This window comes from Brienomyrus brachyistius, chromosome 15 (genome assembly GCF_023856365.1).
Source record: "Brienomyrus brachyistius isolate T26 chromosome 15, BBRACH_0.4, whole genome shotgun sequence".
Lineage (NCBI taxonomy): Eukaryota > Metazoa > Chordata > Actinopteri > Osteoglossiformes > Mormyridae > Brienomyrus > Brienomyrus brachyistius.
In genome coordinates, this window is record NC_064547.1 from 5,829,162 (window position 1) to 5,848,676 (window position 19,515).

Genomic DNA, 19,515 nt, shown 5'->3' on the forward strand with positions numbered 1-19,515 from the left:
AATTTCCTGTCTCCAGACTTGCCTCTTCCATCAAAACACCCTCTAAAAAAATAAAGAACATAGATGTGTCACCGTTGGATTAGTTACTGCTGCAGGGCCTCACTCAGTATGGATTCTAATCACCTCTTCCACTCGGTGCCTTGAAAACCGTGACTGAGAGCCCCTATTAAACACACCCTCGTTATCAGCATCACGCCTACCCCACCCCCACCCCGCTCCGCCCACACATCCTCTACAAAATGGCAGGGGAGTCACTGGAGGTGGGGCTGCCCTTGGGCTCCCCCCGCTCCTGATCTGGATCTGATCAAGGAGCTGGGAGCTAAAACGTGGACCGGCTAGGGTGTTGGGAAACTCTGCTCTACAGCAATGCTCCGGGCAGCTGGGAATGAAGTGTTAGACTCACCCTCCTGGAAACCACGGCGACTGGGACCCGGCGGTCTCACCACGGGCCTGTGGGGGGAGAGGCGGGGAAGAAGGAAAGATGAACGTGAGCTCGGCCCGGTGCCCCGGGGGCAGCTCCTGATGGACGAATGCCCATTACTGTTAAAGCTCAGAATCCCTAAGGGACGCCTGGTTGGAGACCATACTTCTATACAAAAATGCCCTCGAAGCCAACATTAATATCTGCCTGTAATATTTGGCCCCTTTCATTTCACAGGCAGACAGAACGGCTCAAACGGTCCCTTGTGACCCCGGTGGAATATTCAGTCACACCCACCTGTCAGTCTCCTCCAGCCCTGGCCAATCAAGGAGCACGACATGAAAGTTGCAAGGGGAAATGACAATGAACTGAAACAAACAAAACAAGGTGGGACACAAATAACCATAGACGAAAAAATAAAAAAGGCGAGAGCTCAGGCCAATGCTTCATCAAATCAAATCAAATCAGAGGATTGTAATGGCTCAAACAAAGCATGTAAAACGCATGGGGAAGGAAAGGAAATAACCGTAATCAAATAGCAACCAAATTAATCGTGGGTTAAAAAAAATGCAAGTGATGCAGACCCAAGCAGGCTCTGGGGATGGGGGGGGGCGTGGGGGAGGGCTAGCCAGCTGGCAGAGTGAGAGCAGCCCGTTAGAGGCGGGGGGTAGCGATGCGGCGAGTCGCACTCTGCGGGACGTACCTCCTGCAGCTGGAGGCGCACCTTGTTGAAGAGCCTCAACCAGTTGGCCTTGGCGCGGACCGCTGGGTCCAGGGGCTCCTCAACCATGGGGTAGCTGGAGTGCGAGGAGGTGCAGCAACGGGGCAAAACAGGGGGCAAGACAAGTAAGCAGGAGACATCAAGGTGATGACGTCAACATAGCGGTGCTGGGAGAGCCGGCTCAGACCCAAGGCCTACCTGTCAGGCGGTGCCTCTGCTTCCTCTGTTGGCGTAGCAACCAAGGTATCCTCGTCTTCTAGAATGTCTTCGGAAGCGGGAGGTTCCTCTATGGAGGCGGCTTTCCTGAGGACCGCCTCGGGGGCCTGAACAGGGGGCGCGGTGGTTTGGCTCATGGGGGTGGATTGGCTTGCCATTGGTGGGGGCTTGGAAATAGCGGCCTGTGGCAGGGGGAAGGTTGGGGCCTGTGGCTGGCTGATGGGGGGCTGGGTGTGAAGCTGGGCCTGGGGAGGCTGCTGCCCATGCATGGAGGTCTGTTTTTCCAGGGGGGGTCTCGCAGCGGGGGTCTCCAGGCCCGGAGTGCCGCCCATGCTGGTTTGGCTCGGTGTGTACGGCGGCTCCTGATCTTCGCTCGGCGTGCCATCGAGGGGATAGAGGTCCTCATCCTCCCCATACATCATGTCCTCCTCTTCCTCCTCATAGGTGCGCTCGGCCTCCTCTTCCTCCTCATACGCACGCTCGCCATCCTCGGTCCCATACAGTTCGCCATCCTCCTCGTCGTAGAGAGCACCCTCCTCTCCTCCGTCCTTGATGTAGCCGCCCTCGTCGCTGTACCCACCCTGCGGCTCATCTGGGTCCCAGTCGGGTGACTCCTTGCCATAGCTAACGGAGGAGTGGCAAGAGTGGTAGGAGTCGTTCTCGTCGTAAATCTCGGAGCCCCTTAGGCTCTCCCCGTCCTCAGGGCCAAACTCCTCACTAAGCTGGGAGCTGCCGCGACTCAACTCCCCGGAGGAGGCGTAGCGGCTGCTGCCGGTGGGGCTGCGAACAAACGGACAGAGCGGGGGGTGGGTGAGGAGGACTGGGAAGGAAGGCAAGGGAGGCGCCAGGAGAAATGACAGCCACTCGGCAGCACTCAGCGCGATGAGCTTAGGGGGGCCAGGGAAACAGAGAACTCCCACCACCTTCCCCCCACTCCCCCAACACCGGATGTGGCCGACCGGGGGCGGCGAAGAAAGGAGCGCATCAGGGTGGGGGGAGAACACCCGGACGGAGAAGACGTCATAAACGGAAAAGCTGAGTGCGAGGTGCTGGCGCGGTGACGAGCACGGAAACAACTGGAAAAAACCAGCCGTCAGAAGTAATGACGCATTCCCCCTCGGGAGGGGGAGGAGAGGGGAGACCGGGGGAGATAAAACGAGAGAAGCCGCGGGGGTGGGTGGCTTCCACTGAGGTGACAGTGGGGGGAGCAGTTTCTTGTTGGGAGACACCCAGAGAAGGGACATTTACCCCGTGTGATGAATGAGGCTGGAAGAGAGCTGGGCAGACTCAGAGACGGAGGGAGGCAGGTTCTGTGAGGCCACGCACACACTCCTTACCACTCACACCTCCACACCGCTCCTCACCATCGATCACAAGGCAGCCGGGTCAATAATTCATGAGGCTGAATGACTTTTTTTTTTTTTTACTGATCCTTTTTTTTCCCAGAGAAGGAACAGTGAGACTGTGGCAGGGAGACCCAGGCAGGCTGCTGTAATGGGGGAGGCGCAACACCTGCCAATGGTGGCTGGAGGGGATGAGCCTCTCCTCACCGACCGGCTGGCTGCTCAGAAACACACACACACACACACCAGGAGGCAGACGACACAGGCAGTATCACACATGCACACACACTCCAGGATACCCAGACTGGCATGTACACACACACACACACACACACACACGCACAGACACGCACACACAGACAGACACACACGCACGCACAGACACGCACGCAGACACACAGACACATACACACACGCATGCATGCACAGACACACACAGAAACACACACACACGCACGCACAGACACACACACACAGACACACACGGACTTAAACATACAGACAGACATATCTGTGTGCACACGCATGGCATCTAACGATGGTGCCCGATCACAGCATCAGAATAAACTCACTCCTCTAAACCAAGACGAAATATTCCTTCATGGCACTGAACCAAGACAAATTATTCATAAGAAGAAGAAGCTACAGGTTTCTACTCTGTTTAATGGCATAGTTACTGTACGTAGGCCTTTCACTCAATGCCTGGACGCTATGGAAGAAACTGCCAGGTCATACAGGCAGCATATTGGACTCAAGGGGCCCAGTGTGCACCGTGAGTGTGCGAGGCGCTATATCAGCACACATCCGCTGAGTGGAAGCTTGTAAGATGCCAACAATTACCTGTCACTAAATCCATTAACTACTACATGAATTACTCAGAAAAATACACAAAACACACAATAAGAATTAAATTAAAGGGTAACTAGGATAAGATGCATACAGAATATCCTGATATTAAACATCAGATATGTAGATATAATTACGCAAATAAGTATGGGGGAGGAGCTTGTGCCATGCATGCAAACACAGCAGTCACGACGTGACGAGTCCACCACTGACATCAAAGCGGGACGACGTCACAGGCTGGAGCAAACGGGCAGGAGGGATCGGGCAGGCGGGGGTTGCGGTGCGTTGACCCACCTATCAGAGAGGGAGTGCCTACTGTCTAGAGAGTACTGGCGGCTGGTCAGCCGACTCGAACCTGAGGCCGAGTCGAGATCGCTGCGGCCGTTGGTGGCGGAGTCTAAACTATCATTGCGTCTGTTGGAGGAGGGGAAGGCAGGAGAGGAGGAGGATATCAGTGACCTGTGCCCCAGCCACGGAGACAGCCGCACACGCCGAGAGCTGACCCACACACTGACGGAGGAAATACTGCACAAAGACGGCTCTGCCGGGGCCCCCTGCTTCCGAAAGCCCGGCCCCAGCCGCACAGTCAGTGGCTGGAGATGCCCTGAGTCTTTATGCAATAACACCTTTCGCCAAACAACAGGGAGTGTGGGCTGCTCCTTTACATGACAGACACACACACACACAGACAGACACGCACACGCACACATGCATGCGCGCGTGTGCCCGGGTCATGGACACACACGGCATGTGCCCATTCCTGGACAAGGCTCTTGGCTCGCGGTTCATATACAAAGACCCACTGCTCCCCCGGGTTTGTATACAGAGGCCGAAGAATGTTCTGAGGACGTCCGGGAGGATCGGGGGAGTCTGACAATGTCGGATTCGTGACAACAGCACGAAACAGAAAGGAGACCGCCTAATCTTCACCCACTCTCTGCTCTTCTCCAATAAACAGCCTTTATGGGATTTGGGAGCCCCCCAACTGAATCAGAAGAGAAGTACCTAAAAGACTAAAAAAAAAAAAAAAAAAAAAAGATTTGGTGGGTTTCAGCTGGCGAGCTTGGGCCATCGATAGAGGGAGGGGGGTTACCTCATCGCCCTCTGGTGGTCGTAGTCGAGGTCGCAGCCATGCATGGAGTCGCCGTACGGACCTCGGATGCCGTGCTGCTGATGCCTCATGGGATACTGGTGCATGGAGGCGTTAGGCTGAGAGGTGGTGTAATACGGAGGGGGGTATGCTGTTGCTGGTCTCGCTGCGGTAGTCGCTGTCCCGGTCGTCCACCGCGCTGTCAGGATCCTCGTCTGTCCGGGCGGGAGTGGAGCGTTAGGCCCTGTCTACTTCAGGCCCATCACGTTACACTGGAAGAATGTTTTTAAGCGTACTTAAACGTCTGCCCCTTTTTGCCCAAACAATTGAAAATGTCTCCCTTTCGAGGTTCTAAATGCCCCTTTTCGTTAATCTACAATCAAGCTAAGTCACACCACCCCCACCCTTCAAGGACCTATCCCTTGAAAAGTCTGTAAGTCTGTGCACAGCGCTCCCAGACCTGGGTGCACTAATGGACGTGGCATGAGTGTGATTTTAGGCTCTGGGATTTAAAGAGAAGAAAGCCAAACCCATAAGCTAAGAAAATAAAAGACAAGCCATTACCTGGGGATGCTTACAAGCGAATAATCAAAATCCCTCAAAGAAAACATGCTTCTGAGACTCGCCGGACAAACAGATGACACACAAAAGCATGACAGGCAATTAGGCCTGATGAAAGCGTGGCTGCTGCCCGGAACTCACTTTGCTGGTCTCCCCAAAGACTCCAATTACCTGCAAGAGAAGGGCATTGCGGGAGATTTCAGACCGACCAGCCCGGGTGGCAGAGGACGGCTAACGAGTGTGGGAGAACCGCAAGAAACCATGCGAGCCGATAAAGCTGTCACGTGGGCATGAGGGAGGGACCCCGGAACGTCTCAAATGGCGGGTAAACCTCATGGCCGGTGGACTCAGTGGGTGCACCGGCCCCCCAGCCTGCCCCATTAGGGTGAGCTGAAGGGACAAGCCAGCAGCAACGGGACAGTGGGTAGTCCCTCACCCAGCTCCATACCGATGATGTCAAAATGCTGCCCTCGTGGACAAAATGGAAGGCAGGCCTGCTGCAGGGGTCTCCTACCTTCCGCCCAACATGATGGTTTAATGACCCCCCCCCCCCACAAATACTCACAGCACTGTGTGGCTGGAACTGGCAAAGGTCTATCTTGCTCTTCCTGGCAAGTGTACTACAACAGAGAAAATGGTGTCTGTAAAACCACGAGGCTGGACGGCAAACTTAAAGTACAGATCTTCGTACATCTACACACCACTGCTTAGTTATTAACCAGAAGTCTTAAAAACTGAATTAAACTGATGGCCTAAATGTACCCTAAGTAGCTTGTGTAGCATGCTAGCTAAGATGAAAAGCATGCTAGGAAGCAGTGCAATTAATTGAGGTGATCTTATAGCTCGTAAAATGAAGTGCATGATCTCCCTGATTAGATATGATGCTCACCAGCTTCACTGACTCAACCAATTTCTCACGCTCCAAATGCAATTTTAGCTTAAAGCGAATGCTAAAATGCTAAAGCACAAATTCTAAGCAGAGCCGGCCCGGCATCCTTACGTCCTGGTCTCTCATGGCGTTGAGCTGCTCCAGTTTTTTGGCCCAATAGCGCGCCTCCTCCTCTGGGATATCTGCAGCGGCAAACTCACGCCATCAGTCACAGGGGAGCACAGGCCCTCACACCGCTCACATGCTCCCGAAGTCCTGGCGCTACTGCACGCTACACGCCCCCGGACAACACCGCAATTAGCATTTCCCAGCCAGGAAATACACGTGTTTGCATGCAGATTACATTCGGTGGAAAATGCACGGTGGTGTCTTGCCGTTTCCATGCCCCTCAGTGGCAGTCCGATTTCCATGCCCGGGTCGAGACCTTACGACCATCTGCGCAAAATGGGTGCAACACAAGAGCGGTGTGCTGCCGGAGGTAGAGGTGGGAACGGCGGCATGTCTCACCCAGCGGCAGCTCGAAGCGCGTGTCCAGAAGGACGCGGTGGAAGGTGGGGTCTTTGGTGCCACAGATTTCATTTTCCGCCATGATGACCTGCGAGTCCAGCGTCACCCACTGTCCTGGGCCTTCCTGTTGGACGAGGCACAAACCACACGCTCTCTTACTAACCCTAAAACACTATCATTATCACTATCAAAGTCGAGAGAGACCTAAAAAAAAATTAAAGCTATTCATTGGTTTCTAACTACTTCAGTACAACTGGTATTTATTAATGAAGCCATACAGGCACTGAAATTAATTAAAAGCTTAAACTAATTTTAATAAAAGCTTACACTCATGTTCATGCATATTCTTTATTTAGCACTTTTAAATGGTTGTTTGTCCATTCGGTTTGTTTCGCGATCAACCGCACCTCATTGGACTGGTGGATGTTCCGCAGAGGGATCCACACCGTGCCCACCATGGTGTCCCAGATCAGCCCTTTGTTCCAGACCTCCACCGTTAGGCCCAGATCCAGTCTGTTAATCTCACTGCATCGCCGGGGGCCGGATACCGAAATGTATGGGGGGGGGGGGGGGGGGGAGCAGAGAGATAAAGGGAAAGAGTGATGGGGGAGAGGGAGAGAGACAGTGTGGGTAGAAGAGAGAGAGAGAGAGAGAGAGAGAGAGAGACAGTGAAGGTGAGAGAAAGACAGAAAGAGAGAGAGACAGTGAGGGTGGGAGAGAGACAGTGAGGGTGGGAGAGAGACAGTGAGGGTGGGAGACAGAGAGAGAGAGAGACAGTGAGGGTAGGAGAGAGACAGAGAGAGAGAGAGACAGTGAGGGTGGGAGAGAGACAGAGAGAGAGACAGTGAGGGTGAGAGAGAGACAGAGAGAGAGACAGTGAGGGTGGGAGAGAGACAGAGAGAGAGACAGTGAGGGTGGGAGAGACACAGAGAGAGAGAGAGACAGTGAGGGTGAGAGAGAGACAGAGAGAGAGAGACAGTGAGGGTGAGAGAAAGACAGAAAGAGAGAGAGACAGTGAGGGTGGGAGAGAGACAGTGAGGGTGGGAGAGAGACAGAGAAAGAGAGAGAGACAGTGAGGGTGGGAGAGAGACAGAGAGAGAGAGACAGTGAGGGTGGGAGAGAGAGAGAGAGAGACAGTGAAGATGAGAGAGAGACAGAAAGAGAGACAGTGAAGGTGAGAGAAAGACAGAAAGAGAGAGAGACAGTGAGGGTGGGAGAGAGACAGAGAGAGAGAGAGAGACAGTGAGGGTGGGAGAGAGACAGAGAAAGAGACAGTGAGGGTGAGAGAGAGACAGTGAGGGTGAGAGAGAGACAGAGAGAGAGACAGTGAGGGTGGGAGAGAGACAGAGAGAGAGACAGTGAGGGTGGGAGAGACACAGAGAGAGAGAGAGACAGTGAGGGTGAGAGAGAGACAGAGAGAGAGAGAGACAGTGAGGGTGAGAGAAAGACAGAAAGAGAGAGAGACAGTGAGGGTGGGAGAGAGACAGAGAAAGAGAGAGAGACAGTGAGGGTGGGAGAGAGACAGAGAGAGAGAGACAGTGAGGGTGGGAGAGAGAGAGAGAGAGAGAGACAGTGAAGATGAGAGAGAGACAGAAAGAGAGACAGTGAAGGTGAGAGAAAGACAGAAAGAGAGAGAGACAGTGAGGGTGGGAGAGAGACAGAGAGAGAGAGAGAGACAGTGAGGGTGGGAGAGAGACAGAGAGAGAGAGAGACAGTGAGGGTAGGAGAGAGACAGAGAGAGAGAGAGAGACAGTGAGGGTGGGAGAGAGACAGAGAGAGACAGTGAGGGTGAGAGAGAGACAGAGAGAGAGACAGTGAGGGTGGGAGAGAGACAGAGAGAGAGAGAGACAGTGAGGGTGGGAGAGAGACAGAGAGAGAGAGACAGTGAGGGTGGGAGAGAGACAGAGAGAGAGAGACAGTGAGGGTGGGAGAGAGACAGAGAGAGAGAGACAGTGAGGGTGAGAGAGAGACAGAGAGAGAGACAGTGAGGGTGAGAGAGAGACAGAGAGAGAGACAGTGAGGGTGGGAGAGAGACAGAGAGAGAGAGACAGTGAGGGTGAGAGAGACAGAGAGAGACAGAGAGAGACAGTGAGGGTGGGAGAGAGACAGAGAGAGAGACAGTGAGGGTGAGAGAGAGACAGAGAGAGACAGTGAGGGTGGGAAAGAGACAGAGAGAGAGACAGTGAGGGTGAGAGAGAGACAGAGAGAGAGACAGTGAGGGTGAGAGAGAGACAGAGAGAGAGAGATGAAGACAGAGAGAGGAAGCGACAGACACAGACAGGGACAGAGAGACAGAGAGAGAGAGAGAGAGAGACAGTGAGGGTGGGAGAGAGACAGAGAGAGAGAGAGACAGTGAGGGTGGGAGAGAGACAGAGAGAGAGAGAGACAGTGAGGGTGGGAGAGAGACAGAGAGAGAGAGACAGTGAGGGTGGGAGAGAGACAGAGAGAGAGACAGTGAGGGTGGGAGAGAGACAGAGAGAGAGAGACAGTGAGGGTGGGAGAGAGACAGAGAGAGAGAGACAGTGAGGGTGGGAGAGAGACAGAGAGAGAGAGAGACAGTGAGGGTGAGAGAGAGACAGAGAGAGAGACAGTGAGGGTGAGAGAGAGACAGAGAGAGAGACAGTGAGGGTGAGAGAGAGACAGAGAGAGAGAGATGAAGACAGAGAGAGGAAGCGACAGACACAGACAGGGACAGAGAGACAGAGAGAGAGAGAGAGAGACAGTGAGGGTGGGAGAGAGACAGAGAGAGAGAGAGACAGTGAGGGTAGGAGAGAGACAGAGCAAGAGAGAGAGACAGTGAGGGTGGGAGAGAGACAGAGAGAGACAGTGAGGGTGAGAGAGAGACAGAGAGAGAGACAGTGAGGGTGGGAGAGAGACAGAGAGAGAGAGAGACAGTGAGGGTGGGAGAGAGACAGAGAGAGAGAGACAGTGAGGGTGGGAGAGAGACAGAGAGAGAGACAGTGAGGGTGGGAGAGAGACAGAGAGAGAGAGACAGTGAGGGTGGGAGAGAGACAGAGAGAGAGAGACAGTGAGGGTGGGAGAGAGACAGAGAGAGAGAGAGACAGTGAGGGTGAGAGAGAGACAGAGAGAGAGACAGTGAGGGTGAGAGAGAGACAGAGAGAGAGAGACAGTGAGGGTGGGAGAGAGACAGAGAGAGAGAGACAGTGAGGGTGAGAGAGACAGAGAGAGACAGTGAGGGTGGGAGAGAGACAGAGAGAGACAGTGAGGGTGGGAGAGAGACAGAGAGAGAGACAGTGAGGGTGAGAGAGAGACAGAGAGAGACAGTGAGGGTGGGAAAGAGACAGAGAGAGAGAGACAGTGAGGGTGAGAGAGAGACAGAGAGAGAGAGACAGTGAGGGTGAGAGAGAGACAGAGAGAGAGAGATGAAGACAGAGAGAGGAAGCAACAGACACAGACAGGGACAGAGAGAGAGAGAGAGACAGTGAGGGTGGGAGAGAGACAGAGAGAGAGAGAGACAGTGAGGGTAGGAGAGAGACAGAGAGAGAGAGAGAGACAGTGAGGGTGGGAGAGAGACAGAGAGAGACAGTGAGGGTGAGAGAGAGACAGAGAGAGAGACAGTGAGGGTGGGAGAGAGACAGAGAGAGAGAGAGACAGTGAGGGTGGGAGAGAGACAGAGAGAGAGAGAGACAGTGAGGGTGGGAGAGAGACAGAGAGAGAGACAGTGAGGGTGAGAGAGAGACAGAGAGAGAGACAGTGAGGGTGAGAGAGAGACAGAGAGAGAGACAGTGAGGGTGAGAGAGAGACAGAGAGAGAGAGACAGTGAGGGTGAGAGAGAGACAGAGAGAGAGAGATGAAGACAGAGAGAGAGAGATGAAGACAGAGAGAGGAAGCGACAGACACAGACAGGGACAGAGAGACAGAGGGAAAGAGAGGGAGAGAGAACAATTAGAGCAGCAGGCCCAGACCACCTATTACTGATGCCAAACACATTCTTTTCAAATTTCTGCTTTAATCTAATAGCTTGCAGTGAAATACAACTTTGCCTCCGGCTAAATGACTCACAGAGGAGTCATACACGGGGGCCTGGGGATGTTTTTTTTTTTGTGTGCAAAGGGGCAGAGAAGGACAGATCATATGGGGGGGGGGGGGTGCAGGAGGAACGTGATGAGCAGGGCTTTTCCGCGTCAACCCTGGCTAATGACAAGCTTCAGGAAATGCTTGCTGGCGGACGGCTTTTTAAGAGGCCCGGGCTGAGTCATGTCCGCTATTCCTACAACGAAGACATACTTCACCGCAATACATCTTGTGCACTAACACTTGCCAGTTGAAACGTTTCCGTAACACAGAGGCAGAGATCAAAGACAAAATCCCCAGAATGTCCCTGGGTGGCGGACACTTCCATGCACATTTAACCGACTGCTACAGTATTACGTGCAAACAGAATGTGTTTATTTATTACTGCTTTCTGGTCATCCAGATATGAGTTACGCAGCAAATTATTTGCAAGACACATCCTTGTAATTAAATGTTTTTGGACCAACACAGTTCATAGAAGGTTTGGATAGATGCAGATACTCAAAAGATGAAAATAACTAGTAAATGAAACAGAGTAATCTTAACTGAGCGTGACTAATAATGACGCTGCAAACAAAGCAAAAATATTCCAGAAAAGATGGAAAACACCTTTAATTTTGGTACAGTTTGTTAGAAAATTATGCTAAGTAAGCAATTTTGATGGTCTAGTAGTTATAGGTTTAACCAGCCCAGATCAGACCATTGAGAATATCACATTACATTCAGTTGTATGGCAAGCCACAAAACCACCTCTTAATGATGAACTGCAGGCTCAAATCTATGAGCATCCCTCCAGGCATGACTAATCAACATTTCTGAAGTCTTTCGGCCCAGATTATGCAACCTTAAGCGACGGGCTGTTACGTTAGCATGGAGGGAGGCATGCATTGTAAGCTGTGAAAACTCTTTGATAATTCCAGAGCTGCATGTAGGAGCAGAAATCAGCCCACAGTTCCCATGTGACACCGTGGTGGGAAGGGGTGGAAGGGGCAGATTACAGCCCCCGCCCCCCCGAGGATTCGGCAGGCGTGGAACGGAGTGGAGGAGAACTCACAACATGAAGTCTTGCTCCCAGCTGGGCTGGCTGCCCCGTACAGCTATGGTGGTACTCTTGACATTCTGCACCTTCAGGGACACGTAGGTGTTGAATTTCTCTGCAGGGATGGGGGGTAAACAGGCCACCATCAGCACGCACCTTGGGGTTTACGACATTTTTTACCGAAAAAATATGGAGGACATGGCTCACCTTGGGGTCCATCGAGTTTGGCCTTCTTCACTGCAAAACAGAAAGACAGCAATTGTGACTGAGGGACGTGCATGTCTACAAACCCATCATCAACATGATGCCCATTGGAGTTTTACTTACACAAAAATGGCATAAGGAAAAATGATTGGCTCAGAGAGATAACCAATCATATTGTAGAGCGGTTTTGGTCCAAGCAGCTAGAGGCACTAACCAATCAGATGTATTAGCCCTGCCTCCTCTAGTTGCTTAGACCCACCTCCTTGACAATCTGATTGGTTATCTCACTGAACCAATCTTTTTTTTTCTTCTGCCCTCAAAACATTTTTGTGTAAGTAAAACTCCCCTGGGCAACACTGACCGTCAGCCTGCAGACTCTGGTTTCAGATGGGAAGGCCAATCAGACTGACAGTCGGCACATGTGGCCAATCATCACGAATTCCGATAGGATACAAAAACCTGAGACTGGGGGATTGGGGGTGCAGAAACAAGCACAAAGACAGCATTCCTGAGAAGGCCGTTCACGTCAATGACTAGTCTGTGGTTTCCGATATTCATAAGACTGGGTAACGGGGGGGAGGCAGGTGAGCCGACGTAAATGGCTCTTTAACCAGAAGCCTTATAATTGACCGCCTGACCGGGAGGTTCAGAAATTTAGGCGGGAAATGGGCGGATCTCCGGCGGGGCTTGCGGCCAGCTTCTGCAAATCAGATATTGAAGCTGAGGAGCACTCTAAAGCTCTCAGCGGTTTGCTCAGGATGGAAGAGTGGAGAGGGGAGCGGGGTGGGTTAGGAGCACCTGGGCACTCTGGAGCTCAGCGTGAAGGATAAAAGGGAGTGGCGGGGCGGCGCAAACCGTGGCGGCAGAGCCGCGGCAGGGGAGTCCCCGGTGGAGCCTGCAGGCTGCGGTTCACCGGCCGAGGGAGAATCTCGTACTCCCCGGCGGCACCACTTTTCGGGCAGCCCTGACGTCAATGGCCCATTCATAATTAATCCCCAGCCCTGCTGGTGCCAAGCATCCCCCGGTCAGGACATCAATATTCAACGCCCCTCGTCTTAAATCTCCCCGGACCCTCTCTCCAGCTCCCTGCCTCTCCACAGCTGCGGTCAAAGTAAGAAAAGAATGCCTCAAATTCCTGAGTGTGCAAAAAGCATCTCAGACTCTGTTCCAGCTGGGTCTGGGAGGGGCCCCATCCACTGAATTTGCCTGGTGCTTACAAAGACACCCCTTCCCCCACGTCCAATTGAATTGGCACTTACACAAAAATCAACCATCTTGTTAGTATAACATAGGGCTAGCCAAAGGTTAGGCCACGCCTGGACACTCTCCACAAGCTAAGAGAGACTTGTTTACTGTTTCCTTAGCTCTGCAGAACTGAGGAGTGGGAGATGTAGCAGAGCTCAGGTGGAGGAGGGTTTGCAGATATACTTTGCAGCCAACAGCCAATCCATCCATTTTCTGTAACTACCTGATCTATTCAGGGTAGTAGGGGGTCCAGAGCCTATGGGCACAAGGCATGGAACAACCCATCGCAGGGCAACCTCACACATACTCACCTATGGGCAATCTGACAACTCCAATTAGCCTCAGCATGTTTTTGGACTGTGGGGGGAAACCAGAGTACCCAGGGGAAAGCTCATGATAACACAGGGAGAACATGCAAACTCCACACACGGACCCAAAGCAAAGACTTGAACCCTGGTCCCAGAGGTTAAAGATAACAGCACCTGACACTGGGCCACCTCCAATAACTAATGGCAATCCATAAAGGAACACCTGAGTATCAGCCAGCATTTTCTTATCAACTGATATTAGTAGACGGAGCATTGACAGCATGTAATGACTGCTTATTGCTTCTTAGGCTAGAGAAATCGAAATATTTCATTATTGTCACAGAAGCCGGTTCATCTGCGATAATCACATTCATCACTCGTGACTGATAATGTTCCTTCAGCTCGTTTCCCTAAAGGCCACTCTGGCGGGTGACAACATTTAAGGATGGAAAAGGAATGGCAGCAAATCCACCGGGTCACCCGCCTCCGTCTCCCCGCGGTCCGCCATCGGCCTCCACCCGTCTTACCGCTCCCGCCGCGTGCGCGCACGTGTGCTTCCCCTTCTATCGCCTTCCCTCGCGCTCCATTAATCTCCCCGCGTGGCCGGGCGGAGGCAGACCGCACTGCACTCCTGCCGCTAAAAATAACCGGGAGCAGGAGCTGGGGTGCAAAAGAGGGGACTCGCGGCACGACTAGACAGACAGTTTATTTAAAAGCGCCGAAAAACACTGTAAAGTGGATTTCGCACTCGGACCGATTACAAATTACAGGAAAACATGAAGAAATTACTCAGATGTAGCCTTAAGAACTGCTCCAAGCCGATTCCTCTAAAGCCTTTCTAACCTCTCTTGCTGAAACACATACAGACAGTCTCTGCCGCTCACATAGCTCTGGTACGGTGAATTGTCTCGAAACAAACAGCGCTGCTATAACAGGTTTCACCGATTGCTTTAGAGCTACCCTGCGGTGTACAGCAACACGCCATGTTCACTACAATGTAAATGCATCTAAATTTCCCGACAGGTTTCAGCGACAATGAGAGGTAAGGAGTAATGATCACGGCTTTAAAAAGCTGATTCCGTCACATACTGGCAATTTGTTTTGCATCCTAATTCTTTAAAATGAATGCATTCTTCATGCCCGTGGAAGGGAAAACCACGTCATCAATATGAAGAGGCTGTAGAAACAAAATTCGGCTGGTCAAGAGAAAAAGAAAAATCTAAATTGTTCACTGCTAAAGGATATGTCACCTAGGGGCTACAAAAGTTACTCTGACTGGTGACTAATGACAGCTTCATGTGGAAAATACAGAATACGGAGTAATATGACGTAATAGGGCAGTTTAGAAAAACTGTGTTATATAAACACTGTAGACATAAGCCATAAAATCTCAAGTGCCCCCTTTGTAATTCACAGTTTAACTAAAAATGGGCATTATATTTAAATTATGAAGATTAAATGCAAACGACTCCAGGCTGGGTCAAATTACATGAAATGGATCTCACTGGTGCGTTTCACAAGACAACACTACTCCTTGTCCAAAAACAGGAATATTATGCCAGCATATACAGCAAGGCAGAAGATCCCAAGAAAAATACTGAAGATCTGATGCAATTACAGCGTGATTGTTGATAATGACTATGGAATGCGAGTATGTATCGAGCTGCCACATTTTGACGGAAGCAGCTCCTGGTTTTCATAGGAGGACAACGTACGTGTGGCACATGTCACATCTATTACATTTGTGCTTAATTAATTAAAACATATATCTGAAATTTGATCTGAGTAAACATGCCAATGAGAAATAGAATCAGCAGTGTATCTGCCTCAGGGGAGACGCGATGCAAAGTTAACAGAAGTTTCACTGTCACCCGATGAACACAAATCGGACTGACACCAGAAACGGACTCCTGTCAGACAGTTTTCAAATATATTTAACCTTTCCACACTTTTGTGTTTAATGATTTGCGATGTCGAAGTCGATTTGGCCTATAACGTTTACGGTTCTTGGGATCCGTTAAAAGTAATTAGAACTGAATATGGATTCAAAAATAAGACAAATTACTTTTACATATATGTGTACATATATAATTGACTATATGTACAGGTTATAAATATACCTGTGCAAAGTATTATTTACATAGACTGTAGTCTTAAAACTATGCACCATCTCTCACGGCAGAAACTGGCAGTTTCATTGCAGGACCTCAATCCCATAAGCACTTATCAAACATGGAGTGGGTTAGATATACAGCCTGGCAGGGAGGCCAGTCCATCACAGAGCACACAGTCACGCACTAAGGGTTATTTGCAAACACCAGTTCTCCTAACCTGCACCTCTTTGGACTGTGGAAGGAAAGCGGAATACCCAGAGGAAACCTACACAAAGAAGAGGGCAACAAGCAAACGATTCCCACGCAGGGCCATTACGGGAATCAAATCTGAGATGAGCCAAGCATTCTGGAGGCAGGAGGCTGCAATCCTGCCCACTTAACCACTGCGCCGTCCATCGCTAAAGATTCCTTTAGCAAACCCCTATCCCATAATCCACATTTCCCATTAGTGGTGATCGCTATTTTCGAAACTAGTTTCAGCAGGTCAGAGCAGTACGCTTCTAGCGTATGCCGCACATTTAAAAGCTGCTGGTCTCTGCACAAGAATTACATAATCACTGTTTTAGCAAACATTTACAAGCATATAACTGTGCAAAGTGAAAAATTACATGATATGTTAGACTGAAGCCTGGCTGGCAGATTATTAGCTGATTATATGGTGGTTTGTAAAGTGTAAATATTTCCTCAGGACAGGATATTAGTCCATGTCTAAAAGAATATCTATCATTCACAGGGAACCCCCAAAAATGAAGCCCGCTATACTGAGAGTCCTCTGGACGAACCATAAAGCAAGAACAAGACTCACATGGGCGAGCAAACATCGAGCATATTTTTAAGGTGACTCGGGAAGCGTAATCACCGCATCAGAATACGTACAATCTAAAAATCCAGGCACTCAATTACGCACACAGTAATACCATGGTTAAAAAAAGATTATGATGAATTCAAAGATGCACGAAAGCAAATTACCTTCCATACAAAGACAAAAATAAAAATTGAATAACAGGTGCATTCGAATACCAGAACAGTTGGCATAAACTAATTGATTCCAAGAAACCATCCACTCCTTACAGACACCCACACATCCACTGTTGACTTTGGATTACAGTGTTGGTACCTATCCCTCTGTCTCCTTAATTACAAGGCTGTGACAGTCACACACAGGGTGATAAGTAATTGTGTGGGTGTGTGTGAGTGTTACGTGACTAGAGGATGCCATGTTTTGAATTTAGGGTTCCTGTTTCCCATTCGACCTTAAAAAGTAGTTTTTTTACAGTTAGAAAAATAACCACAATAACCTAAATAACCACAAGATATACATCAAAACACTGACTGCGAGAATAAAACTAAATGATGCAATTCACAATCCCTCAGCCTGACACGTTAAAACCACACCCAACCATAAAATCAGCGAGCATACGCTGGGGAAAGTGCAAATGTAATCACAATCGCTGCATCGATCCAGCTCAACAACTGCTTAAATTTATAGGTAGGGAATGCGATTAGCAAACTGCCTTAAATAAATTCCTGTGAGCGTGCTCGAATCTCAGACTGCCCTCACTGTTAGAAATAGTAGACAGACACTAGCAAATGTGAAGTCAAACCGGAAACTAAAGCGAGGAATGATCAGCCGTCACCGAAACTAAGCAGGACAGCAATTTCTGACTCAATTTTATGCAGTATATGTACATTAGGGCTTATTCATGATTTTGTAGTTTATATTTTCACACATTTTAAATAGAAAATATACATTATAGATACAATATATTCTATGATTCATTCTAATCGTGAACAAACTCAGTTTAACTGAACTGAGATATAAATTCACAATTCAGAAAACGAGGGCTGAATTATGAAAAACCTAGAAAATCCAAAGACGAAAGAAATTTTTCATATCCACGTCTACTAGAAGCTAAGGAAATTAGCATTGATTTCAATGCTTTTATTCAAGATACTGCAGCATGTTTGTGCTTCATTCATACTTTCACATGTGTGTATGTCCCTTAAATGCATTTAAAAGGCATTAGTGAAAAGTAGCTTTTCAACCAAAAAATCTGCATGACAAAAAGACTTTGACAACACCCGTCGATCCCACCCCATGATCGCCACGGGAGACTAGCTGTATCGCTCAGCCTACGTAAATCCAGTCGAAGCTCTCTAACGATCCTTAAAAAAACCCCACAAATAAATAAATAAAAAAATAAAACTTATCCCATATGAAATACTAAACTTATCAAAACATACGAGTAATGTACAAATGTAAAATACATTATGTCACTCATAGTCATTCCCCCCCCAAGATGTTTCATTTAATTTATCTTGGTTATGAAATAAAAATCGTTCATCCGGTTTGGCTGTCGTAAGGACAAACCAGTATAACAGAATATAATAAAAGTGGCATCAGCAGCAGCTATAATAATAATAAAATAATAATTTAATACCAGAATACAAAAAAAAAATCACCATATTTACACGAATAATCCCAAAATACCCGCGTTAGATCCCTCGGAGACTTAAGTACACAAATCTGCCAATTTTGTAGTTTATTTCAGAAATATAGACAGAAATAAGGGTTAGAAATATACAGATAGGCTGTAAAAAATCACCCACTGAGCACATCATGCAGGATCGTTCTTGTCACTAACCATTTACTCACGGTTTCAGATTATAATACAGATATTTATCATAATAAAATATATGGAATGTGGAGGAAAACCATTCGTGCCGCTATTTGCGTGCCCCGTGATAAACGGGTCCCCCGGTCCGCTCTCGCTTGGGCTCCATTTGCACTTACCTCCGACACACAGCAGTGACATCTCTTATTCTGGCAATGAGCGCTCCCAGCTGTCTCCTCCCGGCTCCCCGTGTATCTTTTCGCAGCGATTTGTCGGACAGGCGAGGAAATGCAGCCGCTGTCCGTACGCGCATATCACAGCGCAGTGCCGCACGGTATAGATGCGTTATAAGCGGCACCGCAGGGCGCGCCCCCAGCTTCTCCGTGGCGCAGAGAGCGTTTCTGGGTGTAGCGCCGGTCGCCTCAGCTCTCCGCTCCCGGACGCACAGCCATCTTGTTCAGCACCGCCGCCGTGAGGACAGCTACGGACCTGACGTCACGGCGGGTCGGTGAGAGGCAGAAGGGACCGGGGCGCCGGATCGGAGCCCCGCCGCTTCCCCCCTTCGCGTGCTTCCGTCGTCAGCGATCACCATGACGGGACACACCCATTCCGCGTTAAAGTGAAAGCGATCACACGCGTTTTTTAACTCGGAAGCATTCATAAATCCTGGAGCATTACGACATCGGCCTGAATGAAGCACCGTGGACACATGCTGAATGAACCCAGCACGAGCGTCGGTTTCGTTTTAATTCTTGTGATTTAAAAACAGGACGGCTTTACGGAAACTCACGCTGGGCAACAATCTGCTGTGGAACTGAAGAACATCTACATTGATTTCGATATATTGACCATGTCATACAAAGTGGATTTGGCATGGAAAACATGAGGTGTCTTACTACAATGCAAAGGAATTGAGATTATCCGGAACGTTGCTAAAAATGGTACGCAGTTCGAGTTTCCCCATAGATAGCTTCTGAGCTACCATCAGACACCTTGTACATATTTTGTATTTTCCACTGAAGCTACATTGACATAAGTAATTAGAAACTATTATTAATATTGTATGACGATAAAAATGCAGATGCATACATATATTCATATATTCTTCCTGTCAGTATTTTAATGGCAAATTCATAGTCATGCAGTGCATTTTCATAGCCAAAATTGATTATTTGTCAGCAGACCTTTTTAAGAAAACCACAAGCTGAAGAAAGCTGCTTGCATAAGTTTTCATCTCCTGCGCCCTGGAAGTTCCAATTGACTGAATAAAAAGACATAGATGGAAAATATTGCCTTACCGAGGACACAACTATCTTACAATTGGCCTGCACCTGTGATAATCCTCACCACCCCCTCAGTTT

At 49.5% G+C, this 19,515-nt stretch overlaps 1 protein-coding gene across 1 annotated transcript in view; it reads right to left on the reverse strand.

Annotated features, from left to right (window-relative positions):
• unc13a (unc-13 homolog A (C. elegans)) overlaps positions 1 to 18,742 on the reverse strand; it is a 49,467-nt gene extending 30,725 nt beyond the window's left edge. The window contains 13 exon segments of the mRNA XM_048976642.1: positions 404 to 450; positions 1,125 to 1,218; positions 1,341 to 2,138; positions 4,641 to 4,783; positions 4,785 to 4,852; positions 5,340 to 5,369; positions 5,764 to 5,818; positions 6,199 to 6,269; positions 6,595 to 6,718; positions 7,002 to 7,119; positions 11,684 to 11,783; positions 11,876 to 11,905; positions 18,334 to 18,742. Coding sequence (XP_048832599.1) covers positions 404 to 450; positions 1,125 to 1,218; positions 1,341 to 2,138; positions 4,641 to 4,783; positions 4,785 to 4,852; positions 5,340 to 5,369; positions 5,764 to 5,818; positions 6,199 to 6,269; positions 6,595 to 6,718; positions 7,002 to 7,119; positions 11,684 to 11,783; positions 11,876 to 11,905; positions 18,334 to 18,355 — 1,700 coding nt within the window. The 5' untranslated portion in view covers positions 18,356 to 18,742.
• Positions 18,743 to 19,515: the final 773 nt, after the last annotated feature.